This window comes from Pristis pectinata, chromosome 30 (genome assembly GCF_009764475.1).
Source record: "Pristis pectinata isolate sPriPec2 chromosome 30, sPriPec2.1.pri, whole genome shotgun sequence".
NCBI lineage: Eukaryota > Metazoa > Chordata > Chondrichthyes > Rhinopristiformes > Pristidae > Pristis > Pristis pectinata.
Window position 1 is genome coordinate 3627944 of NC_067434.1, and position 27038 is coordinate 3654981.

At 47.0% G+C, this 27038-nt stretch overlaps 1 protein-coding gene across 1 annotated transcript in view; it reads right to left on the reverse strand.

The window, feature by feature from the left end:
* LOC127584610 (tolloid-like protein 2) overlaps positions 1–27038 on the reverse strand; it is a 124231-nt gene that overhangs the window by 64632 nt on the left and 32561 nt on the right. The window contains exon 2 of the mRNA XM_052041400.1: positions 10221–10331. Within this exon, the coding sequence (XP_051897360.1) occupies positions 10221–10331 (111 nt within the window). The remainder of the gene's footprint in view (positions 1–10220; positions 10332–27038) is intronic.

Below are 27038 nucleotides of genomic sequence, written 5' to 3' on the forward strand. Positions count from 1 at the left end.
AGCAGCCTGAACTGAATAAGCTTCCGACACAAGAACTGTGTCTGCTGAATGGAGGGACATTGACACCAGCTCAGCCGATGGGAGCAGGATTGTCTCAAGCGGAAAGCCACTCCTGTAGATGGGCTCGACTCCAACTCTGTGGATGGCAATGAGAGTCTTTATGGAGTCGTTTTTGTTCAATGGGTCTTTCACATCATTTGAGACATCTGTGTCACAGCCAGCACAATAAGAACAACCTCTTGAATTACAGAGCACCCTTCCTTCAGAGAAAAAAAACAGCCCCAGGGTCTCCATAGAAGGAAATGAACTCTCAGTGAAAGAAGAGGTGACCAAAAGTGGGGCCCAATTTACTGACCAGACACAGATTAATGATTAACCGCTTAATTATTGTGATATTGGCTGAAGAAGCAATGATCAGGAAAGGGAGAACTAATTGTCCTGCCCTCCACTGGTAACATAAGAACATAAAAGCAGGAGTAGTTTAGTTTCTGCTTGGGGTTGTTCCATCAGAACAGGCAGACAGACAGCTTAAAACCTCTTCTGAAAAAGAGCCTGTATCACAGCCCCTTCAGTGCTGCACTGGGGGGCCAGCAGAGATTCTCTTTACTTCCAGACTGAGCTTTCTCTGCTCCAGGCTAGACGGCAGATGACTAAGCCAGGCTGTGGCACAGCTGGTAGAGCTGCTGCCTCACAGCTCTGAGCGACCAAGGTTCAATCCTGACCCTGGGTGCTGCCTGTGTGGAGTTTGCCTGCTCTCCATCACCCCATGGGCTTGCCCTGGGTGCTCCAGTTTCCTCCCATATGCCAAAGGCGTTTAGGTGGGTTAAAGGGCTGCTGTAAATTGCCCCCATGTCCGTGGAAGGATCGGGGGAGTTCGTGGGTATGTGGGAGAGAATAGGAGACAGGGAAATTAGTGGGGAATGGGATTGCTCCAAGACTTGGCACAGATTCAATGGCTGAAAGGTCTCCTTTCATCTCATAAGGAGATGAGATAAAATGTGAGGGTATGTCAATGAAATTCCACCCTCACCCATAGTCTGCTTTACACCCAGCCCACAGTAAACTGGAACTTCACTCCCAGGAGTGTGCAGAAACAGAGTGACTTGTGGTACTGGAGGAGCCTGGGTTTACACTATCCAATACACCCACAGCACCGATAGTTGCTAACTAGTTGAGTCTAGTATTGGACTCAAGATAGGCAGAGAATTGGGGGGGAGGGAGGGGGTGAGGGAGCGAGAGGTAGAGGTGGGTGCGATGTGTTCTGGTGAAGTCAGTGAAGGGGAGAGGGGCGGGGTGTGCTCGCTGGAACGGACATGGTGCAGTGATTTCTAACATGACTGAGCTGGAACTGCTACAAGTTGCTGTGTTGAGACTTTCACAGCAATTTCAGGAAGGTATTTATTGAGGTATTTGGAATGCTGCTCTGTGTGTCTGAGCTGGACTGATAATTATCATACTCCGCACTTGCAAATGTGTAAAACACCCAACTTCTAATACCCAACGTGGTAAACATTTCAAAGGCTGGGGATGCAGGGGGCTGGGTCGCTGCTGCTAAATAAGCAGTGAGGCTGGGGAGACGGTGGTCGTTGCAGTGTCTGCACTCCTGGTAAACATGTATTAGGGAAAATAACAAGCATCTTGCAGCTCATCATCAACTCCAACTCCCTGTGAAGACCAAAGCTCGGCTCCTGGCCGTGTTTATGAGCAGCTCCTGAATCGGTGACAGCACACACCAGCTGCTGCCGGGACTACTTCAGGTGCTGCAAGACAGCAGCAGTTACTCTGCAAAGGGACACAAAGTGAAGGGGAACCTGGATCTCCGTTCAAGGGCACTCTTGTTGCAGTTAGCGCAATGCTATTACAGCGCTAGCGACCTGGGTTCAATTCCCGCCGCAGTCTGAAAGGAGTTTGTACCTTCTCCCGTGTCTGTGTGGGTTTCCTCCGGGTGCTCCGGTTTCCTCCCACATTCCAAAGACGCACAGGTTGGGAAGTTGTGGGCATGCTATGTTGGCGCCGGAAGCATGTTGACACTTGTGGGCTGCCCCCAGCACATTCTCAGTAATGCTTAAAGAAAGCATTTCACTGTGTGTTTCGATGTACATGTGATTAATAAATAAATATCTTATCTCACTCTTCTCAGTCCTTCCTGATGACCTCTGTAGCTCAGGAGAATCTCCCTCTGGGAACGTCCACAGCACCCACCCCCACCCCAATCCCCTTCCCCAGTTCGTGCTGAGTACAGGAGGGGCCTTGGCCACTTGCAGCTGGTGAGGAGGATTGTCCCCGAGCGATCAGATTCTCACCGATCCCCCCTCCCCTCCACAAAGTCCACTTTCACTCACATTCCCGATTCTCTCGGCCAGAGTCAGAGGGAGGTACAGCAAGGAAACAGGCCCTTCAGCCCACTGAGTCCATACCGACCATCAAGTACCCATTGCACTAATCCTAGCCAAACCCGTTTTATTCTCCTCACATTCCCATCAACTCCCCCCTAGATGCTACCCCTCACCCACACATCAGGAGCAACATGTGGCGGCCAATTGACTTACCAACTTGCACATCTTTGGGACATGGGAGGAAACGGCCCACGTGGTCACAAGGAGAACGTGCAAACTCCACACAGACAGGACCCGAGGCCAGGATTGAACCCGGGTCTCCTGTGAGGCAGCGACTCCACCAGCTGTGCCACTGGCCACCTGGGCTCAAGCTGCTACATCTTATCCCAATCCCTACTCTGCTCTGCACCCAGACTCTCCTTAGACTTAGAAGTGTGAGATACCTGAAAGGTCTCCCTCATTGGCTCAGGACCAATCTACCACTCCAGGGACATGAGGGCTGTTTAAAGCTTGGTCTTTCTCCGTCTGCTTCATGCACACTGATTACACAGGCAGCAAGGGTTAGTCTGGTCCCAGCAACCCCCCAAACCTACCCCAGGATCAGTCTGAGGATGGAGCACAACCAACTCCCCTCACCCCGAACAACCTGCTTACAGGCAAAGCCATGACACATGATTCCAGCCTCCTGGAATGTACGTATGGCTAGAAGCTCTGGAAAGGGAGGCAGTGTCCCTGTGGTGGACACTGCCTCCCTTTCCAGAGCTTCCCAGGCAGCTACGTGAGACGGGGCTGTGTGCTCTCCAGGCTGATCCCAGAGATGGGCACGAGGCAAACAGTGACTGCCGCTGGAAGACAATGGATGAGGCGAAAGAGGCACCCTGGTCTGCCCAAACCTGCTGTTACATCTGTGAGGCAATGCTGCTGACTGGCACAGTGCAAGGTCTGGGGCAACACGCTGAGGAAGAGCAGACCAAGGCCTGGTGCAACCATCACAGGGGCCCTGTGGGGAGAGGCCACGGACGAGGGAGACCCCCACCCCTACACTGACAGGCTGGGCCTCTCCTTCACATCACTTGTGGAATGAACGTGGAAGAGGGAGATATCATGCTGATAGAGTGTAATACTGTAACCCAAGTCCTGCAATGTGTACGTTTTATACATCCGGGTGTGCTCTGGGGCGACTGTTGGGGGTGGGGGGGGTCGGCTCCAGGGGCGACCATGGGGGGAACGGCTCCGGGGCAACCGTGGGGGGGGAGCGGTTCCAGGGGTGGACCCGTGTGGGGGGAGCTCCAGGGGTGAAGCTCCAACATACACGTGGCTGGTCTTTCCCCCCGAACCAGAGTTATAATGCTTCAGTTCACGTGTCCATAGTCTCACCTTGCACGACGGGGCTGTAATGAGGGAGTGCCACCAGAGGTACGAAGAACCAGTTGGTGATCATTCAGCCTGTCGAGTCTGTGCCAGCTCCTTCGTGAGCAATCATCAGATTACAGAAACAGGCCCTTTGGCCACCTCGTCCATGCTGACCACGACCATCTACACTGCCTGCATTTGGCCTGTATCCCTCTATACCTTCCACATGTTGTAACCGTATCTGCCTCTCCCATCTCCTCAGACAGCTCGTTCCATACACACACAGCCTCTGTGGGAAACATTTACCCCTCAGATCTCCTTTAAATTTCTCCCCTTTCACTTTAAACCTGTGCGCTCTAGTTCCAGACTCCCCTGCCCTGGAAAAAGATTCAGACTCTCTATTGTACCTTTGATGCTCAATTTTATAAACCTGTATAAGGTCACCCCTCAGCCTCCTACGTTCCAGTAAGAACAAACCCAATATTATCCAACGTCTCCCTAATACCACAGCCCTCCATTCCAGGCAACATCCTGGTGAATCTCTCCTGCACTCTCTCTATTGCTCCCACATCCTTCCAGGAATGTGGCGACCAGTCCTGTACACAATACTCCAAGTGTGGTCCAACTGCACTTCAAATTCAGAAATCGGAGGTGAAGAGGGACTTGGGACTCCTGGTTCAGGATTCTCTCAAAGTTAACTTACAGGTTGAGTCAGTGGTAAAGAAGGCAAGTGCAATGTTAGCATTCATTGCACTGAGGCTTTATAAGGTGTTGGTTTCTAAATACTCTGCACTTGGAGTTCCGTGAGCAGTTTTGGTCCCCATATCTAAGGATGTGCTGGCCCTGGAGAGGGTCCAGAGGAGATTCACAAGAATGATTCTGGGAATGAAAGGCTTAGCATAGGAGAAGTGTTTGATGTCTCTGGGCCTGTACTCGCTGGAATTCAGAAGGATGAGGGGGGATCTCATTGAAACCTACTGAATAATGAAAGGCCTGGATAGAGTGGATGTGGAGAGTATGTTTCCATTAGTAGGAGGGTCTAGGAACTGAGAGCACAGCCTCAGAATAAAGGGATGTCCTTTTAAAACTGAGATGAGGAGGAATTTCTTCGGCCAGAGGGTGATGAATCTGTGGAATTCGTTGCCACAGAGGATGATGGAGGCCAAGTCACTGGGTGTATTTAAGGCAGAGATTGATAGGTTCTTGATTGTCAAGGGGGTTAAGGGTCACGGGGAGAAGGCAGGAGAATAGGGTTGAGGCAAAAAATCAGCCATGATTGAATGGCGGAGCAGACTTGATGGGCTGAATGGTCTGATTCTGCTGCTAGATCTTGTGCTCTTACCAATGTTTTGTACAGCTGTACCAATACTTCTATTCAATGCCTTGGTCTACCAAGGCAAGCATGTCAAATGCCTTCTTCATTACCCTTTCCATCTGTGCCATGTACCCCAAGTTCTCTCTTTACATCAACACTCACACAGTCAATGTCAGTTACTCTGTATGTTCTGTTAGTATCTGACGTGTCACCTCTCCTTTGCTCCATCTGCATCTCTCCACCTGACTTTCTAGTTGATCTATGTCCCACTATGTTGTTAAACACTTTCTCACTATCTGTGACTCCACCAATTTTCATGTTGCCCACAAACTTACTAATCAGACCACCTACATTCTTGTGCAAGTCATTCACAAACAACAGTTGCTCAGTCCCATTTGCCCACTCGTCCCCCCTCACTTCCCTTTTCACCATCCTTGCACGTCATAAACTCACTCTGCGTAACACAGCTTCCATGTTAAATTTTATGTAGAAATTGAAATTGCTTTGGTTCAATCAAAAACCAGGGTCTTATATCCAAACAAAACAAACTTTGAAGATACAAGGCACGAGCTGTCTATGGTAGATTAGGAAATGACTTCAAAAGATAGGACAGGAAATAAGCAATGGCTGAATGTGAAGAACTAACACACTGTGCACAACAAACACATACTGCTTTAAGATGCAAAAACCCAACAGCCCTGGGTAACAAAATTGAAAGTAAAAGTAATGGTAGCTCAAAGGAAAAGACACACACTGTCGTCAAAACGGGCAGTAAGCCTGGGAATATTTCAGAATTCGACAAAAGGAGCATCCATGACAGTGGTTGAGTGAGACATTAGGCAGAGTGTAAGGACTGCCTCGTGAAGTACAGTGACCAGAACTCAATGCAATCATCCACTTGTGACCCAAAGAGCTTTTCATACCAGTTCAACATAACTACCCCACTTTAATACTCTCTGCCTCTACTTGCAAATCCCAAGACCCGGAGTATATAAAAGACACACTGAGAACACGTACATACACCTTTGTTCCCTCTACACACACTAGAGAACTGTTTCATTTACATAGAAACATAGAAAACCTACAACACAGTTTATACTGTCTCTGTGGTTTCTTTACACACTGCACTGTGAGGGTCAGTACTGAGGGAGCTCTGCACTGTGTGAGGGTCAGTACTGAGGGAGCTCTGCACTGTGTGAGGGTCAGTACTGAGGGATCTCTGCACTGTGTGAGGGTCAGTACTGAGGGAGCTCTGCACTGTGAGGGTCAGTACTGAGGGAGTTCTGCACTGTGTGAGGGTCAGTACTGAGGGAGCTCTGCACTGTGTGAGGGTCAGTACTGAGGGAGCTCTGCAGTGCAAGGGTCACTAGTCTGGGAGCTCTGCACTGACAGCACTGTCCGCTGGTCCCTGTGCTCTAACACTTTTCACTTCCAATCACTTCACCAACCAATTCCAGCTCCTGAGCAATGCTCCAACTTTAATCATCACTTTCAACCTTTCTGTTGTCATCTCTCCTGGTCTCTGATCCCTTGTGGCTTTACGACCTTATGACTCTCCTCGGATTCTGACCTCAAGATCCCACCCAAGTCTGTGCCCGATTTGGGGCAATGTGCGGAGCGGAGCCATGGGGGGCGGTGAGGGCTGCAGGAAATCAAGCCTTCAGCCCTCTGCTCTAACCCTGGGGATACTTTTCTTCGATGACTTCCCTTTGAAGTAGCGTGGAGTGTTCTGGAATGTGAGGGTGCTTATTAATGTTGTTATGGCTTTTGTGTAAAACTGAGAGACATCCTGAATATCGTTTAACAAAGATGCAGATCCTGAGTGATTCAAAATGGACCAAGTGGGTAATTAGGGGGAACGGAACAACTGCAGAGCTCTGTGTGTTTGTGGACATTGTTGTCGAGTTTGCTGTAGTTGTACTTGGATGAACATTCAGCCGAGCTTTAACATCTCATGGGAAGTAATCAAGCAGCTCCAAGCCCATGGGCTCCTGTCCTTTTCCTGTGAACACCACCCTGTGTTCTGAAAAATCTGGCACGCAGAACACTGGGAACGGCCACCTTACTGCTGAGCCTTGAGTGAGAACCTCGGCTGACACTCCTATGCCGTCCCAAGTATACGCTGTGTGAGGAGAGAGATTAATCTGAAGCACTGCCCCTCCACAGGTCTCAAAATGTTCTCCCCAATGTCCTGGCAATGTTTAAATAGTAAATAACATAATTACAAAGGTTCTTTCAGACTGTTGTTTGGAAACTTGCTGTTCTGCACAGAGCTGCCCACATTAAAACAGTTAAACTTCAAAAGTGGCTACTAGTGCTTTAGAACCTCATGAGGTTGTGAATGGTGCCACAGAAATCAAAATGTTTTCTTACTTGACATAAACCTTTAAAGCACCACATCCTCCCAGTACAACATACAAGGGCAGGGAGTGTTAAGCCCTCCACAGGCAGGTCTGGTACACCAAACTCTCCCCTCAGTCTCCTATATTCCAAAGAAAACAACCCCAGCCCAGCCAATCTCTTCAAACTAAATTCCATAATCCTGACAACATCCTCAAACCTCCTCTGCACGCTCTCCAGTGCTGCCACATCCTTCCTGAGATGTGGTAACTAAACTGTATATAGTACTCCATCTGTGGCCTAACTAGCCCTCTACATAGTTGTGACAAGATCTCTGCTCTTGTGTGACAGGCCCTGGATAATATCTTCCTGCTCTTCCAGTTTCAGGCATCTGCAGACACTCACGTCGACTTGCTTTCACTCCCCAAACACATTGTCTATCCAAACTGCATTTCATTTGCTGGCACGTTTAACCTGCCTCACCTGATACCTTCCTGGGGTCTCAAACTTCCTTTCTCACTATCAACTGCACAGCCAATTTCTGTGTCATTGGCAAACTTCTTAACCATGATGCCCACATTGACATGTAAAATTGTTCCAGTAACCATGATGCCCACATTGACATGTAAAATTGTTCCAGTAGAAAGGGAAATTAAGCCTGGCATTCTACAGGCCTTTCCCAGATTCAGGACATTGTAAAACTGCTCCCTGTAGTGAAGTTGCTTTTAAAGTTCTGTTGATCTTCTGATGTAAAACAGCAGTGAACTTCCACCCAGTGATGTAATGAACAGGTGACTAGGCTTCCAAATGATGCTGATTCAGAGATAAACATAGTCCAGGAGATTCCACACAATTCCAGGGAAAACTGCCTGATTTTCCTTGGAATCTCTGTTGTTATTAACACAGCTGCCACAGTGCTGGACTGAACTTGGCCAAGACTAAGTGTTCCAGGAATAGGACTGGTCACAGCCTCCTGATGATCACCAAGGTGCTGCCCACTGACACACCTCTGGCTGATCCTCTTCCCAGATCCCTTGATCTTTTCCTTCAACCACAGTCCCTCCAATACCACTGATATATGCTCTACCTCAGCCACTTATGGTGCAACTGAAGCCCACTGCCACTCAAACGACCTGGATGAGGTAGTGGAGGGGTGGGTTAGTAAGTTTGCGGATGACACGAAGGTCGAGGGTGTTGTGGATAGTTTGGAGGGCTGTCAGAGGTTACAGAGGGACATAGATAGGATGCAGAGTTGGGCTGAGAAGTGGCAGATGCAGTTCAACCCAGATAAGTGTGAAGTGGTTCATTTTGGTAGGTCAAATATGTTGGCGGAATATAGTATTAATGGTAGGACTCTTGGCAGTGTGGAGGATCAGAGGGATCTTGGGGTCCGAGTCCATAAGATGCTCAAAGCGGCTGCGCAGGTTGACTCTGTGGTTAAGAAGGCATATGGTGTATTGTCCTTCATCAATCGGGGAATTGAATTTAGGAGCCGAGAGGTATTGTTGCAGCTGTATAGGTCCCTGGTCAGACCCCACTTGGAGTATTTTCCTCAGTTCTGGTCACCTCACTACAGGAAGGATGTAGAAGCCATAGAGAGGGTGCAGAGGAGATTTACAAGGATGCTGCCTGGAATGCAGAGCATGCCTTATGAAAGCAGGTTGAGGGAACTCAGCCTTTCCTCCTTGGAGAGACGGAGGATGAGGGGGGACCTGATAGAGGTGTATAAGATGATGAGAGGTATTGATAGGGTAGATAGTCAGAGGCTTTTCCCCAGGGCTGAACTGGTGGCCACAAGAGGACATACGTTTAAGGTGCTGGGGAGTAGATATAGAGGAGATGTCAGGGGTAAGTTTTTTACTCAGAGAGTGGTGAGTGTGTGGAATGGGCTGCCAGAAACGGTGGTGGAGGCGGTTAGATAGGTACATGGAGCTGAGTAAAATAGAGGGCTATTGGTAAGCCTAGTAATTTCTAGGGTAAGGACATGTTCGGCACAGCTTTGTGGGCCGAAGGGCCTGAATTGTGCTGTAATTGTTCTATGTTCTATAAATGTCACTTGTATCTATTTTACCAAAACACACCCTCTCACACCAGAATTGCTGCAAATTTCATCTGCTGTCTTTTAAGCCTATTGCTCTATACTATCAGTATTCCTCTGGTCTTCACAGAATTAACAATAGCTCCCTTGAACCAACCTGGGATCTTCTGTGAATCCCGACACCACTTCCCCAGAGCTGAATACAATTTGGTGACATTTACAGGGTACAGGATTGGTTACAGAGATGAGAGCTGTGAGACTTCTCACCTGTCTCTTTAAGGGGGGTCTGAGGGGAAATTATTTTTACGCAGAGTGGTTTAATATTTGGAACTCACTGCCAGAGGAGGTGGTGGAACCAGATACAATCACTACGTTTAAGGGGAATGTAAACAGGCACTCGAATAGGCAAGGTCTCGAAGGACACAGGCATAGTACAAGCAAATAGAATTAGTGTAGATGGGCAAAAAAGCCGGCACGGATGTGATGGGCTGAAGGGTCTGTTTCTGTGCTGTACAATTCCATGACACTTCCCACCACTCAGATTCTATCCCTATCTCCAATTCTTCAGCTTCTTCCCTCTAACAACCCTCTTCCTGCCGACAGGTGGTCAAAACACTTTACAATTCTTGAATGATTCTGTTAACTTCTATTTTTCATTGTTGTTATCATTTTCTCTTCAGTTTTGACTGATGTCTTATCCCTGTTTAAATAAGGCATCATAGAACAAAAAGTTTCCCATTTTATTGGGCTGTATTATCCTTGTCCCTTCACAATGACCTTACTTGTGGCCATTTGTCCATATCTAGCATCACTACAATCTCAGTTTAGCAACACTTACCAGATGTGTGTCCTGTTCTGTCAGTTTCCTGTCCCATTAAATCTGAGCTTCCATCACTATGAAAATATTTCAGATCCTCTTCATCCAGAGCAATATCTCCCCAGAACGCCACTGGTAAAACACAACAAAAGTATCAATGAATGGATCTTTCCGCACACTGAACTGCACAAGGATAACCGGGAGAATGCGAGGGTGGTATGGAACAGAGACTTTCATTTCCTCTAAATCAACGAGGTCCATTTTCAAAAAATCAGATGCAGGCTTAGGGAGCGGTGTCTGGTGGTTAAGTCACTGGACTGGTGATCCTCAGTTCAAAAACCAACTATGGCAGGCGGAAACTTACCTTCAGTTAATTAAATATCGAGATTTCTTTTTGAAAACTATTGGAGAAGTGGATGATCCTAAAGCACCCCCTCCCCCTTACAGCAGGAAATCTGATGCTCTCACCTGGCCTGACCGATGTGTGACTTCTCAGAAAATGCCCAGCAAACCATTCAGTTATACCCAGATATTGAAGCATGAGGAGGAAACCAGACAGATCACCTGACATTGACTCTGGCACCAGATTCAGACCCAGCAACATGGCCCAAGCCCACTGGCTCCAGTGTCTAAACTGGCAAAGCTGCCCCAGAGTTGCTGTCCACCAACAGCACGACACAGTTGTATGCACAGAATCAGACCCCAGAGACAATATACCTGACTACTCTATCACAGCCCCAAGGTACAAGAACAGATAATGGTGGAAATACTCAGCAGGTTGGGTCACACCTGTAGGAACGGAAACAGAATCAACGTTTCAGGTTGGAGGTCCTTGGTCAGAACTGAAAAGTAGTTGTGTAAGGCTGCAGGGAGGGTGCTGCCTCTGTTGGGGTAAAACCAGGGTAACCATGGGCGGCATGGTAGCGTAGCGGTTAGCGCGACACTATTACAGCGTCAGCGATCGGGGTTTGATTCCCGTCGCTGTCTGTAAGGAGTTTGTATGTTCTCCCATGTCTGCGTGAGTTTCCTCCGGGTGCTCCGGTTTCCTCCCACATTGCAAAGATGTACGGGTAGGTTAATATGGGTTTAAAATGGGCGGCGTGGACTCGTTGGGCCGGAAGGGCCTGTTACCATGCTGTAAATAAAATTTTTAAAAAATTTAAAAACTAAAAAAAATAAGCTGTAAACAAGGTTGTGAATGGTCAATGAGTGAATGGAAGCAGTTAGAGAGAGAGAATGAGAGCAAAAGAGTGTGGGCGTCAACATCTCGGAAGTGTTACGAACCAGCAACAAACGAAACACACTGAGTGTTAAAACTATTTTATTAATCACTACTTATGATAATACGAAAAATAAAAGTAAAAATGTTAGAATGTTAGAATTAAAAATGTTAAACCTTGAACATTAACCCCAAAAACTAAACTCTTCGTGTGTGTGTGGCAAAGTCCCAAACTCCAAGTCCAGGAATGGTTCATAAGTTCAGTTCCGCAAGCCATAAGGTGAAACATGAGCAAAGGCTTCTTCAACAACCACCATTGTCTGAAGATAAGACGTAGATGTAGAGAACATAGAGAGAGTAATCACGAAATCCAAATGTTCCACGATGGAACCCAAATGACACTTCAGTGTTTACTCGGTAGTGACTTCCTCACCCCGAAAAGTATTCGAATCATGGCCGTCCACCTGTTTCCTTCTACAGGTCAGCAACAAAGTGAACTCCACCGGATTACTTCCAATTTCCATACATGGATTTCAGTGGTAGACACAGTTATTGTTTCTCATCCATCAATAGAGAAACTAGCAGGCTGGTGTCTCTCTCCCTTCTCTCTCTTTCTCTCTTCCTTCGACTGACCTCTTCAACAACGTCATTACGTCCTTTATCTTCTATTGACGTAAGCATGCCACATACACACACACTCTATCTTAAAGGGACATTCACTGAGTCTGTAACAGAAGGTCTATCCTGAGCCCAACACACTGAAGCAATCACGAAGAGGGCATGGAGGCAGCTCTACTTCATTAGGAGTTTGAGGAGATTTGGTACGTCACCAAAGACTCTTGCAAATTTCTACAGATGTACGGTGGAGAGCATTCTGACTGGTTGCATCACCGCCTGATACAGAGGCTCCAATGCACAGGATCAAAGGCGACTGCAGAGGGTTGTAGACTCAGCCAGCTCCATCACGGACACAACCCTCCTTGCCATCGAAGACATTGTCAAGAAGCGGTGCCTCAAGAAGGTGGCATCCATCACTGACCCTCACCATCCGAGACATGCCCTCTTCAAGTTACTACCATTGGGGAGGAGGTACAGGAGCCTGCAGACCCACACTCAATGATTCAAAGCTCCTTCCCCTCCGCCATCAGATTTCTGAACGATCCATGAACCCACGAACACTGCCTCGTTATTCCTCTTTTACACTATTTATTTATTTTGTAACTTGTAGTAATTTTTATGTCTTGCACTGTACTGCCGCCGCAAAACAACACATTTTACAACGTACGTTAGTGATAATAAACCTGATTCTGAGTTGTGAACTGGAGAGCAGGAAGAAATGCTATGGCGTCATAGAGTTATACAGCACGGAAACAGGCCCTTCAGCCTAACTGGTCCATGCTGACCAAAATGCCCACCTGAGCTGGTCCCATTTGCCTGCACTTGGCCCACAGCCCTCTGAAGCTTTCCCAACCATGTATATGCAAATACCTTTAAAGTGTTGTAATTGTACCCACCTCTACCACTTCCTGACAGCTTGTTCCACACACCCACCACTCTTTGTGTGAAAAAGTTGCCCCTCAGGTTTCTATTAAGTCTTTCCCCTCTCACCTTAAACCTGTGCCCTCTAGTTTTAGACTCCCCGACCCTGTGACCATCCACCTTATCTATGCCCCTCATGGTTTTATAAATGTGCCTTCATTCCTCAGGTCTTGTGAAGGAAAGTTTCTTGTCTGTTCTACCAGTCAGTGTCTCAAAGGGTGCTTTCACATCAGTCTTGAGATCTCACCCAGCTGACAATATGGCAAGGCCTGAGCTTTTCCCTCCCCCTATCTCTCTGTGAACTCTGTTCCATTGTCACAAACTAGTTTCTGCATATTCGATCTCCTGCAGTAACTTGTGTCTCTCGAGCCTTCCAACCTTCTGAAGAATGGGATCTTAGTCTATAATTATGAGGCCCCTTAGTTGTGTGAGAACAAGTCAGGTCCTATGGGAAGCTGTGGTCCTAGTGCTCTCTCAGTAGTCATCATCTCTTTCTGAGTGGACTTCTACATCCACACCACGTTAATCTGCCTGCTACCTCCTCCGCTGCCACAGTGAGACCCAGCACAAACTAAACAAACAATGTCTCTTCTATCTGGGCACTTTTCAATCTCCTGGAACGAAGACTGAATTCTCCAAACTGCTCACTCACAGCATCTCATTATCGTTTCGTCGAGCACCTTCGCTCTGTCTGCCACAAATGCAAGGATCTCCCAGTGGCCAGCCACTTCAATTCCACATCCCATTCCCACACTGACATGTCTGTCTACAGCCTCCTCTACTGCCACGTTGAGGCCAGATGTAGGTTGTAGGAACAACACATGTTCCGCCTTGGGAGTCTCCAACCTGACGGCCTCAACATCGATTTCTTTAACTTCTGGCACCTCTCCTCTTCTATCCCCTTTTTTCCTCCCTCCCCCCCCTTGTCTTCCCTCATTCCTGTGGCCCCTCCCCCTTTCTTTCCCCTCTCCCACCCTCTTGACCTGCCCATCCATTCCCCACCTCCCTCCCTTTATTCCATGGTTCACTGCCCCCTCCTACCGCATTCCTTCTTCTTCAGCCCTTTGCCTCTTCTACCTATCACCTCTCAGCTTCTTACATCTCCCCCTTCCCCCACCCACCTACCTTCCCCCTCACCTGGACTCACCTGTCACCTGCCAGCCTGTGCTCCTCCCCTTCCCTCGACCTCCTTATTCCGGCTTCTCCCCTCTTCCTTTCCAGTCCTGATGAAGGGTCTCTGCCCAAAACATCAACTGTTTATTTCCCTCCACAGATGCTGCCTGACCTGCTGAGTTCCTCCAGCATTTTGTGTGTGTTGCATCCCATTATCATCTCCCTTTCTCACCCTATTTCTACAAATGCCTCCCTAAAGGTCAGTATTTGTGCTCCTTATCATCTAATCTGTCCCATCCAATCTTCATATAGTCTTTGGATTTACAAGCTCACTCCCCTCTTTAGCTCTCTTTTGGAAACTGTAACCCCTCCACTCCACAAACCACAGAACCCAGGGACACCCGTGCATTCACAGGTTAACTCAGCCAGAGTAAGGATTGAACCCGATTCCTTGGCGCGGTGTTACCTTTGATGATGCTAATTCAGTATATGGCTAATCTGGCTCTCAGTGGGCATTTCTCTACACCGTGTGGTATCCTCTGGTGTAATTCTCCTGGCTTCTATTTTGGGTATCAGGATCCTGGACCGTGCCAGTGGAACTGTTACCTCTGGTTGACGGTTCTGTTCGTTTTCTGTACAGACCAAGTCTGACTCATGCTGAGAGAGATTCAGTACTTCTTCAGTCCTGATGCAGGGTCTCAACCCAAAAGGTCGACAGTTCCTTTCCCCCCACAGATGCTGTCTGTAAACTGGTGAGTGTATGGTCAGAGTGTGTCTGTGGGGGCATGTAGTTCTGTTCAGCACAGCCTGGTCGCTGACAGTCGAAAATCTCCTTGCCATTGGACCTAGACTTGGAACCAGAGTAGAAGCAAGTCATCCTCCATCCCAGGAAGATGATGATTTCTATGCTGGGCTATAAGACCATAGGATCAGACAACATGGAGTCAGGCTACCAAGTACAGATCTACACGAAACCCACTTTGCAGCACAAGTGATTCAAGTGAGTGATGTGAGAGCCTCTGCCTCCACCACCCCTTCCGACCCTGTGTTCCAGATTCCAACCACCATCTGGGTGAAAAATTCCTGCTCAAATCCCAACTAAATCTCCTACCCCTTACCTTAAACCTCTGGATATAGACAGCTCTGCTAACAGGAAATGTTTCTCACTAACTACCCTATTTACCCCATCATTATTTTATCCACCTGTGTCAGGTCACCCCTCAGCCTCCTCCCTCCAAGGGAAACAGACCCAGCCTCTCCTCATAACTGACACGCTCTATCCCGGGCAACATCCTGATGAATCTCCTCTGCACCCTCTCCAGTGCTGTCACGTCGTTCCCACAGTGTGGAAACCAGATCCGTACTCAGTAACTCCAGTTGTGGAAAACATACCATAACCTCCCTGCTCCATAATGTGTGTCCCAGCTAATGAAATCAAGTACTCCATGCGTCTTCCCAACCACCTTAACTACCCCAAATGGTTTCTGAACTGAAACATTAATCCTGTTTCTCTTTCTACGGATGCTGCCTGACCTGCTATGTATTTCTAGCATTTTCTGTTTTAACTTCAGATTTCCAGCATTTGCAGTTTTTTAAAGATTTTCATTCCCCTTATCTACCTGTGTTGCTGCTTTCAGGGATCCTTGGACACACGTATCAAGTTCCCTCCGTTCCTCAGTACTTCCTAGGGTCCAAGCATTCATTCTATATATTCTAGCCTTATTGGTCCTCCCAAATGCATCACTTCACATTTTTCAGGATTTAAATCCACCTTCCTTTGTTCTGACCATGTTACCAACCCATCATTATCAGTTTGTAGCCGGACTTCCTGCCTCAGTATCAGTAACATCACTAGTTTTCACGTCATCTGTGAACTTGCTAATCATACCTCTTGACAAGTCACATCCAGATCATTAATTTACATTACAGTAAGAACCCAGCACCAATCCCTGCAGTACACCACCGGAGACGGGCTTCAATAGCATAAATAACCCTCCACCATCACCCTCTGCCTCCTATTACCAAGCCAACTTTGGATCCAATTTGTCAATGGACCCTGGATCCCCATGGGCTTTAACCATTTGGACCAGACTTCATGTGGGTATGTGGATTATAATCAGACTCAAAATCGTGGCAAACACATACTCAAGGACAAACATGGGGCAGGTGAAGTTTCATGCAGAAGGTGTGAAGTGGAACACTGTAAGCAGAATGAGGAGAGTCTGAGTGAAGATAAACCCTGCAATTTTACAAGAGAAGCAGGAAGAGCAGTGGGTCTGTAGAAACGCAAATCTTGGAAAGTAGCAAAATGAGTTGAGGAGGTCATGAAAGACATCCAGGACACTTCGCTACACAAGTCGCAGGGCAAGCTCTAGCTGGGGAAACACGTCCCGTCTGATCATCACACTTTGGGGTCTCAAAGCTTCCAAGGGACTGGAAGGGAATTTAACCTGTGGCGAGATTAAAGAAGTCGGGAAGAGTCTTACAGCAGAGGAGCCACAGAGAGATTTAAAGGTGGTCAAAATGGTGACGGGTTTGTGTAGAATAAATAGAGATAAACACTCAGTGAGCAGAAGGTGTGGTTTTAAGGTGATTGACAAAAACACCAAAGGGGTGACGAGGAGTGACTTGTTAGGACCTGGAATGCACTTCCTCTCGGGTGGAGAAAGAGCCTTCATTGTAATTTTCATAATGGAATAGGATCAGTGCCCCAAGGGAGAAGTTTGCAGCGTTGTGGGAACAGAGCCAGGCACTCCTTCTAAGGCTGACACAGAATCCAGTAACCAAGTCTCTCCCCCTGTCTGATCACAGCTGAGCTTTTGGAAAAAAAATTAAATCCACAGCTACTGAATCAGGGTAATGCTCTGGGACAGACCTAGAGGTACAAGGACAACACTGGGTCTAGCTCCAATGCTGGGTGTGGTTCAACAGCCTTCAATCGACGTGAGGAAGGGTGGACTTTGGTGCCGTACAGGAAGGTTGGGGCTGGAATTCTTACACCTGGATGAATTGAGCAGAAACTCTTCCCTCTTTTCCCAGCCCAACATCGCTTTTCCCTCATTTCCTCTTCTGGTCTCCTTGCCCCACCACTTACACATTTCCCCTCCCTCCCACCCTCCTCCCACCTTTCCTCTCTCCCACCCCCATTCCCTCTTTTCACTTCCCTGCTTCTCACTCACTTTCCTCATCCTTGCTCCTCACTTCCCCCTTTCCTTCCTAAAACCTCCCCCACCTTCCCTCCTGTTGTGGGAACCACAGCAATGTGTTCCACAGTAAACCTGCAGAGCACAGGGACACTGGCTCCATCCTTAAGTGTTGATTATTTAAATCAGAGTCTGAGTTTAAGCCACAAGTTAGACAGGTGTGTGGACAGGAAAGATTTAGAGGGATATGGGCCAATGCGACTAGCTCAGGTAGGCACCTCGGTTGGCAGGAACGAGTTGGGCCGAAGGGCCTGTTTCCATTCTGTATAACTCTATGACTCCAAATTTATCACTCTCAAAATGAAAGTTAATTGCATCAGGACTATGACTGCAAACATACCGAGCCATTAGTACAAAAACACCAATGTTTAAAGTCAACTCCACGAAAGCAAGATTGCAGAGAGCAGTGTTTGATGAGTGAGGCCCTTCACCAGGTGGACATTCAGTTACAAGCCTTTGAGAGCAGTCTGCTGCACTAGAAGGGTTTAAATAAAAACAGAAAATGCTGAAAACATTCACCAGGTCAGGCAGTGTCTGTAGAAAGGGAAACTGTTAACATTTCAGGTTGAAGACCCATCGTCACATCTGAGTGTACCCAGCATTTTTTATTTCGGATTTCCAGCACCCGGAGCTTTTTTTGACTTTCAATCACTCATGAATACACCAATCAACAGGCACACCGGCACGCTCGTTACGTTAAAAGGACACCACCGTCATCCAAATATGTTTCAGTGACAGTAGTGCAGCGGTTAGCGTAACGCTATTACAGCGCCAGCGACATGGGTTCAATTCCCACCGCAGTCTGTAGGGAGTTTGTACGTTCTCCCCGTGTCTGCGTGGGTTTCCTCCGGGTGCTCAGGTTTCCTCCCACATTCCAAAGAAGTACAGGTTAGTAGGTTAACATGGGTGTAATTGGGTGGCGCAGGCTCGTTGGGCCGGAAGGGCCAGTCACTGTGCTTTAAAGTTTTAGAAGTTGATCATAGAGTACAAACTTCTACCACAACTGGCAGAGATCTGGTAGACACCCTTCACTTTTTTATCCAACCAGACACATCCCTACGTGCCTCCACTTTTTCCTACTATTCTCCTACATGGCATCTCATTAAATGCCTTTTAAAGATCTACACCCACAACATACCTTGCACTTGTGTTACCAACACATTGCTATTACCCGGGAGACTCCAGTAAACTACTCAGGGAAGACTGGCTATCCCTGATCAACTCAAGTCTTCCCATTACAGGCAGGGCTGACCTACTCCTTTACAAGAGGATATGGTGCACTTGCCAGGATCAGCAAGGAAGCATTCCGTTCCATCATTGCCAGTCCTACTCCATTTCCACAATGGAAAGAAAGGATCTTAGCTTGGAAAATCAGGATGTGGAATCAGTCTAGGTGAGGCTAAGAAACAGCAATGGTTAGGATAGTGGGAATAGTCTATACACCGCCTAACATTGGTGGGAACGTAGAGCATACAGCATCATAGATCAAGAAAGTAGAGGCACATGTAACCAGGGTAATACAATAGTCAAGGACTTTATGTGGGTAACAGACTAGGTAATCCAGATCAGTCATAATGGGGTGAAGGCCCACTTCATGCAGTATGCAAAAGGTGAGTTTCTAAATTAGTGCATTGAAGAACCATCGAGGAACAAGTTACTTTAGATCTAGTATTGTGCAATGAGAAAGACTTAATTAACAAACTTAGGGAACAACAATCACAACATGATAGAATTTTATAGAAAGATTGAAAGTGATTTGATTCAATTTGAAACCAGGGTCTTAAATTAAACAATGACAACTGTGAGGTGCGAGTTGGCCATGATAGATTGCGAAACTACATTAAAAGGTCATACACAAAACAATTTAGATAGTCTTAGGAGTGGTTTGAAGGTCGGCACAACATGGTGGACTGAAGGGCCTGTATTGTGCTGTATTGTTCTATGGTTCTAAATTAACACAGTTTATAGCAAATGTATTTTCCTATAAGAGATAACGGGAGGAGTGGTCCAGTCGTGGCTGACACGAGAAGTTAAAGCTGGCATTAGAAGAAAGGAAAAAGGTTCGAATGTCGTCAACAGAGCAGCAAGCCTGATGATTGGGAACATTTCAGAATCCAGCAAAGCAGGACTAAGAAATTGAGGAAGAGAAAGCAAAATGCAAGAACAAGCCAGCAGGAAACAAACAGAAAGTTAAAGCTTCTACAGGCAAGTAAAAAGGAAGAGATTAGCAGAGGTTGTTGTGGGTCACCTGCAGACTAAGACAAGAATAAGAAAATAGCAGGGAAATTAAACAAACATTTTGTACCAACGTGGACAGGAAAGGTTTGGAGGGATATGGGCCAAACGCAGCCAAATGGGACTGGCTTAGATGGGAACCTTGGTCAGCATGGACCAGTTGGGCCGAAGGGCCTGCTTCCATGCGGTTTGACTCTATGGCTCTATTCATAGAAGACACTGAACAGCCCCCTGGAAACAGAGGACACAATAGGTCTGGAATGAATAAGGGGATCAAAGAAATTAGTATTAGTAACAAAAATGTACAGTGAGTAATTAAAGGAACTGTACAGTGATAAGTCCCCAGGACCCGATGACCTACATCCTGGGATTTTGAAGGAGGCGGCTATGGAGACCGTGGATATCACCTTCCAAAATTCATGAGATTGAAGAACTGTTCCCACAGAATGGATGGTGGGAAGGTAACTCCACGATATAAGAAAGGAGAGGGAGAGTATACACAGGACTATAGAACAGTTAGTCTGACATCAGGAGTAGGAACAATGCGAGAATCTATGATGAAGTTAATAGTAACAGCACAATTAGAAAAGAAAATAAGATCATGCAACTTCACTATGGACTTATGAACAGGAAAGCATGTTTGCCACATCCAATAGGTTTTGTTTTGAGGTTGCAGCTGGTGGAACAGATGAGGTTGAACCAGGGTGTGAGGTGTATTCAGACTTTCAGCAGGCCCTCAGTAAGTTGCTAAATGAGATCATTAAACAAAATCAGCCCACACAGGACTGGGGACAATGTACTGACGTGGACTCACGGGAAGTTAACAGACAGAAACCGGAGTAGGAATAAAGAGGTCATTTTTGTGTTGGGAGGCTGTGACTGGTGGGTGCTGGGGTTCAGCTGTTTACTGTAGCAATGAGACCTAGTGTGGTGATAATATAAGGAAGCTCAATGATACAAAGCTTGGTGCCAGTCTGTGCTGTCAGAAGGTTTCAGTGATGTTTTGGGGGATATAGAGGGTTACAGTCAGACAGCAGGGAAACAGGCCCCACTGCATGCCACATATCAAGTACCGCTCGAAACTAATCCCATTTCTCACCACTCAGCCACGGTGTTCCAAGTGCGTATCTGCACACTTAAATGTTGTGTAAGCACCTGCCTCCACCACCCAAAGTCGAGCTTATTGTCATATCCACCGGTACAATGAAAAATTTACTTGCAGCAGTATCACAGGCATCAGATAAGCAGCATTCACAAGAAAAACATGAATTAAACACAATTTTTACAAGAAAGAACACAGTTAGAACAAAAAAAGTCCATTTTAGTGCAAAGTGATCAAAGTCATAGTTGTCGCTAAACCCTAGAGATTGGAACTTTCAAAACTTTATTTATACAGCACAGTAACAGGCCCTTCTGGCCCAATGAGCCCACGCCACCCAGTTACACCCATGTTAACCCACTAACCCATATGTCTTTGGAATTGTGCCGGTTGGTTCAAGAACCGAATGGTTGAAGGGAAGTAGCTGTTCCAGATTCTAACCATCCTCTGTCATGAAAAAAATGTTTCCCCAAATCCCTGAGGCTCAGTGAGTGGGAGAAGACGTGGGCTCAAGGGTGTCCACTTTGATTTGCCACATTCAGGTTGAGCACAAGGAGTCGATATTCTCTAGAGCTCAGAAGAACAAGAAGTGATCTTAGAAACATACAGAATTCTGACAGGGGACAGAGGTTAGATGCAGGGATAACATTGCCCCAGGCTGGGTGTCTTAAACCAGCACTCAGTCTCAAAATAAAGGGTTGAATAATTCAGGACAATTGAGAAGAAACTTCTTCACCTAAAAGGCAGAGGCCTTTGGAATTCTCTACTCAGGCTCAATCTCCAAGTATATTCATGGCCAAGCCTGAGGTATCTTTGGATATTTATGGAACCAAGTGAGAAGGGGTTAGTGTGTGAAGGTGATGCTGAAGTGAAGAATCAGCCAGGATCAGACTGAATCTCAGAGAAGGCATGAGGGACCAAATGGCCTCTTCTTGCTTGCACCTCTTATCTTCTGATATTGTTATGTAATCCCACTCTCCTCCCACAAGCGCAGACCCTGTGAGATCCAGCATTATGTGGTTCTAACGGAAGATATTTTCCCTCCAAGCTTCAGCTGTGAGGACCGGTCAGGAGGATGAGAGATTGGTGAACTAACCAGTATATGGACTCCCTGTATCGGGGCTGAACATTCCCTCAGATGAACTGGGGAGTCCATGCATTTTGCACATTGAGCGATTGACTGAATGCCAATTTCATCGACCCTGGAGGTTTTTACTCAAAGCTGTGGGCAGAAAGTAGTGTGCATGTGACAAACATGGTGGTTTATGGGATTTTTTTTACAAGATGTGGCTCTAGATCAAACCACACTCAACTCAAACCATCCCACACAGCCAGCGTGAGGTTGCAAAATGTTGGCTTGGAGCCCATCGTTATAAATGATTAATGAGGAAGGGTTGGTCTGATTCAAAGCCAGTGTAGACTTGGCAATTATATTTTTACTGTTGCAAATCTTTCAAAAATATCTGAAGCCTTTGTTACTTGGTGAATGTTTGAGGATAGGAACTGGTTCCAAAAAGATTGTCAACTATCAGATATTATAATGCAAATAACAGCACACAGCAGGGATTCCAAGCAACTCTCTCACATGCCGACACATTGAAAAGACTGAAGCGCCTCCATACAGATAGGACCAAGGGACAGTTAGAATGTCCAACTAGAAGCAAAAGCTAACACACAATGAAACTTAAAACATTTCAAAGAGGAAGACACCAAGACCATCTGTTGACTATGTATTTTACTTTTTATTCTTTAAAACTGGCAACAAAGAAAATCTCTGCCACAGACTCAGTTACCCAGCCTCCAAGTCCACGCGTCTCCTGGGCAACTTCCAAAGCTGAATCAGATTGTTCATGACCTTGGCATCCTGTTTGACTCTGAAATCAGCTGCCAACCACATCCCTACACTATTCCCAACTCCATCACATCACGCAATACCCTGCCTGCCTCAGCTTATTTCTTGTTGAAATGCTCATCTCTGCTTGTTAACCCTGGACCTTGGCTATTGCGGAGCTCTGTCCTGACTCCCACAAGGGTCATTTACTCTACCTCCCATGCTCATGACATGCATGGGTTCCTACTGAAGCAGTGACAACATTACTAATTTGCTGAAAGGTCATTACCTCTATCTCTTCCCACAGATGCTGCCTGACCTGCTGAGTTTCCAGCACTTTCTATTTCACAATTCCAGCATCTGCAGTTTTTTCATTTCCAATTACAAAATTATCAAACCTGGTTTCAAATCCCTCCAAACCCCTGTAACTTCTACCAACTCTACATTCTGGATAATTCCATTCCTCCAATGCTGGGCTCCTTCACAACCTGATTCCAAACTACCCTCGTGTGTTGCTTATACCTCTACTGCCAAGACTCATGGATCTGGGATTCCCACCCTAAGTATCTCTGTCTCTGTACCTCTTTTCTCCTTTAAGATGCTCCTTAACATGACCTCTCTGACCAAGCCTTTGCTGACTAATATTCCTTATCTGGGTCAGTGCCAGATATTGTTTTGTGGCCTCCTGTGTGAAGCACATTAAGATGGTTCTCTGTATGATAAATACAATTTCATGCTGTTGGGAAATGATTCGGGGGAAGAAGTGTGGCCTCTGGTGAAGTCACATACCAGAAGTATTTACAGTATGTGACCTTCACTGGGCAAATCCCTGCCACTAAATGCACTGACTGCAAACCCTTGACAATCTTCAGAAGTCCCCAAAGACTTGCAGTAGTCAGAGAAAAAACACACACAACAACAAAGTGCTCCCACCCATTTCCCAGCCCCTGATCCACTATCCAAAAGGCTGCATTAAAGGTGCATTTGGAATAAAGTTCCCGTCAGATCTGACTGCTCAGCAAGTTCCATTTCACTGCTCGGACTGGCCACGTGGGCTTCAGTAACGGTTGCAGTGGCAAGGGGTGCAGCTGCTGAACTAGCTAGGAGGTCCTGCCCCAGTGTAAGCAGTCAGAGGAAGTATGGAAGGTGGCAGATTCTGTCTTCTTCCCTCAGTAAATCTACCTGCTCCTGCTGGGTTCAGTGAGAACCGTACAGCATCAGACAGAACCCTCCTCTTTCCAGTCACACCTCAGCTCGTCACTGTGTCATTCACGATGATATGAAGCTTGTGCCCATGGACCTGTCAGCAGGTTGCAGCGTTGATGCTGTGCATATTCATGGGTAAAAGGGTTGCCTCGTTTCATCCACGCACAGCTTGCTCAAGTTCAATGGGAATTAAATTCACTTTATTCAACTCCTTGGTGAGCGTACACATCTGTGATTTCACTGCAACTCAAACTTCATTCCGTTTACTCAATTAATCTGCTTCCTCTGGCAATTGACTCACCTCTAAACTCCCCCGAGCCTTTCCATCATCTACAGATGACGTCAGTGTGTCAGAATACTCTCCACTGCCTTGAACAACCCTTAAAAAGCTCAGCGCCGTGCAGCTGAAAGCTGCCCACTTCATCTCCACCGTTCACTCGTCCATCACCAGTACACCGGGACTTCAGAGTGCACCATCCGCAAAGTGTACTGCACTTACCAGCTTCAGCAACACCTCCCCAACCCACGGCGTCAGGCACTTGGGAACACCATCACCTGCAGTTCCCTTCACTTCACACACCACCTTGACTTGGAGACATATCATGAAACAGTACAGCACAGGAACAGGCCCCTCAGCCCACAATGTTGTGCTGAGCCATAAAATGCCCAATGAAACTAATCCCTTCTGCCTACACTATGTCCATATCCCTCCATTTCCCTCACATTCATGTGCCTATCTAAGAACTTTTTGAATGCCCCTATCGTATCGTAACACCCCAGGCAGCGCATTCCAGCTACCCACCACTCTCGATGTAAAAATCTTGCCCCACACACCTCCTTTGAACTCCTCCCCCCCCCCCCCACCTTAAATGCATGCCCTCTGGTATTAGACATTTCAACCCTGGGGAAAAGATCCCAGCTGTCTACCTTATCTATGCCTCTCATAATCTTATAAACCTCTATCAAGTCTCCCCTCGGCCGCTCCAGAGAAAACAACCCAAGTTTGTCCAAACTCTCCTCATAGCTCATGCCCTCTAATCCAGGCAGCATCCTGGTAAACCTCTTCTGCACCCTCTCCAAAGCCTCGGCACAGGGTTTAAACCCTGCAGCTCCCTACCCAACAGCACTTCACCAGAAGGACTGCAGCGGCTCAGGGAAGTGGCTCAGTAACACCTCTCAGGTGCAGTGAGGGATCTGCAATAAATGCTGGGCCTTGCCAGCACCACTCGTAGCCTGAAAACTAAACAATTAAAAGTATAACCTCCTCCTCCATCTGCAGAATTTGCTGCTAACCCTTGATCCAGATCATTGATAAATACGATCAAAAGCCAACACCCAGTGTAGATCCCGGGGACATTCTTTTTACCTCCATCCTCCAACAAATTTCCAATGCATTCTCTCACAAGATTCCCATGTTCGTTTTTTCCTTAATAACCTCCTGCAGAACCTACTCAGATTCACCCACGAGGTCAACTTTCAAAGATGTTACTAATGCAAGTGGCCTAATGAGGATGCTGCCAGTACTCGAGGGCCTGAGTTACAGGGAGAGGTTGGGCAGGCTAGGACTTTATTCCTTGGAGTGTAGAGATTGAGGGATGACCTCATAGAGGTGTGTAAAATCATGGGGGGCATAGATTGGGTGAATGTGAACAGTCTTTTTCCCAGGGTTGGGGAACTAGAATCTAGAGGGCACAGGTTTAAGATGAGAGGTGAAAGATTTAAAAGGGACCTGAGGGTCAACTTCTTCACACAGAGGGTGGTGGGTATATGGAACGAGCTGCCAGAGGAAGTGGTTGTAGCAGGTTCAATAACAACATTCAGAAGACATTCGGATAAGTACATGGATAGGAGGGGTTCAGAGGGATAGGGGCCAAATGCAGGTAAATGGGACCAGCTTGGTTGGCTCCATGGTCAGCATGGATCAGTTGGGCTGAAGGGCCTGTTTCCATGCTGTATTACTCTATGACTCTAAAAAAAAATAAATCAGTTCAATCACTGCGACAGGAAAAAGATCATGAACCTTGGGTTATGGTGTCAGAACAACAACCTAGCCATTAACATCAGCAAAGCAGTAGAGGTGAAACACAACCCTGTCCTCATCAGTGGCACTGCTGTAGAGATGGTCAACAGCTTCATGTTCCTTAGCATCCATATCACCAGCAACCTCACCCGGTTCCGCCACACTGATGCAGTGATCAAGGAAGTGTATCAGCATATGCACTTCCTTAGGCATCTGGGAAGATTCAGCTTGTCCACGGGGATTCTCTAAAACTTCTACAGATGTGCTTCTATGGAAAGTATCCTGATGGGTTGCATCTCAGCCTGGTAAGGCAGCTGCTCTGCTCTAGACTGAAGGAACCTACAGAGAGCAGTGAACACTGCCTAGTCCGTCACAGGCTCCTCACCTCCTTCCACCCAGTCCGTCTTCACAGTGAGTTACTTCAGGAAGGCTGATAGTACTGTCGAGGATGCCTGCCACCCTGGCCATTCCCTTCTTTCTCCTACTTTCTGGGAGAAGATACAGGAGCTTGAAAGCCCGGACGCCCAGACTCAGGAACAGCTTCTTCCCCACTGCTGTCAGACTCCTGAACCAGTCACCTCTCTCAATCCCCTTCCCGGTGGTGCTGCCGTGTTCTCAACCTCCTAGATCTCCCTCTCCCAGTTATTCCATTATCATCATCACTTTAGCATTTCTTTTTGCACTACTACCGATTGCACAACAATCTGCACCGTTCTGCTGCTTTGCACCCGTCACCCGTGTTGTATCAATTATTACCGTGTACATTGATCACTCTGTGAGCTTCACACAAACAAGGAATGTCATTGCGCCCTGGTGTGTACAACAATAAACTAATCTGAATCTGAGACAGGCAGCTTTGGTTGGGTCTGTCTCAGTGCTCACTTAGTTATCCTCAATGATAGATTCAGACAATCATATTTGCGGTCCAAGTTGATCCAATCTATAAACCAATGCAGAGAAAGCCAAAACTGACCATTCCTTTTACTTTTTGTTTCCAAAGACCGAACGAGTCGGTGATGAGCTCACACGCCACCTGTGAGCACAATGCACCACAGGAAAATTCCCTTGTGCCAACCCAACACAGAGCCATAGGCGCCCCCTCTCCCTCCACCAAGCATACCATAGGTACCAGGCGCACCAATCCTGCTACCTGGCCCAGAAATGCCAAACCTCCCCTCCCGTGCCATTGGACAGAGACCTTGTCACAGAAGTGCGAGGCTGGGACACTTATGGAGCTCGGACATGGATCTGTCACTATTTCACAGAATCTCCCAGTTCCAGATAGATTTCAAGAATTATGAGGAAATCCCATCAGCGATCCCCAGGAAAGGCACTGAGAACAGACAGCCATAACCTGACTGAGCAGTGAAACAC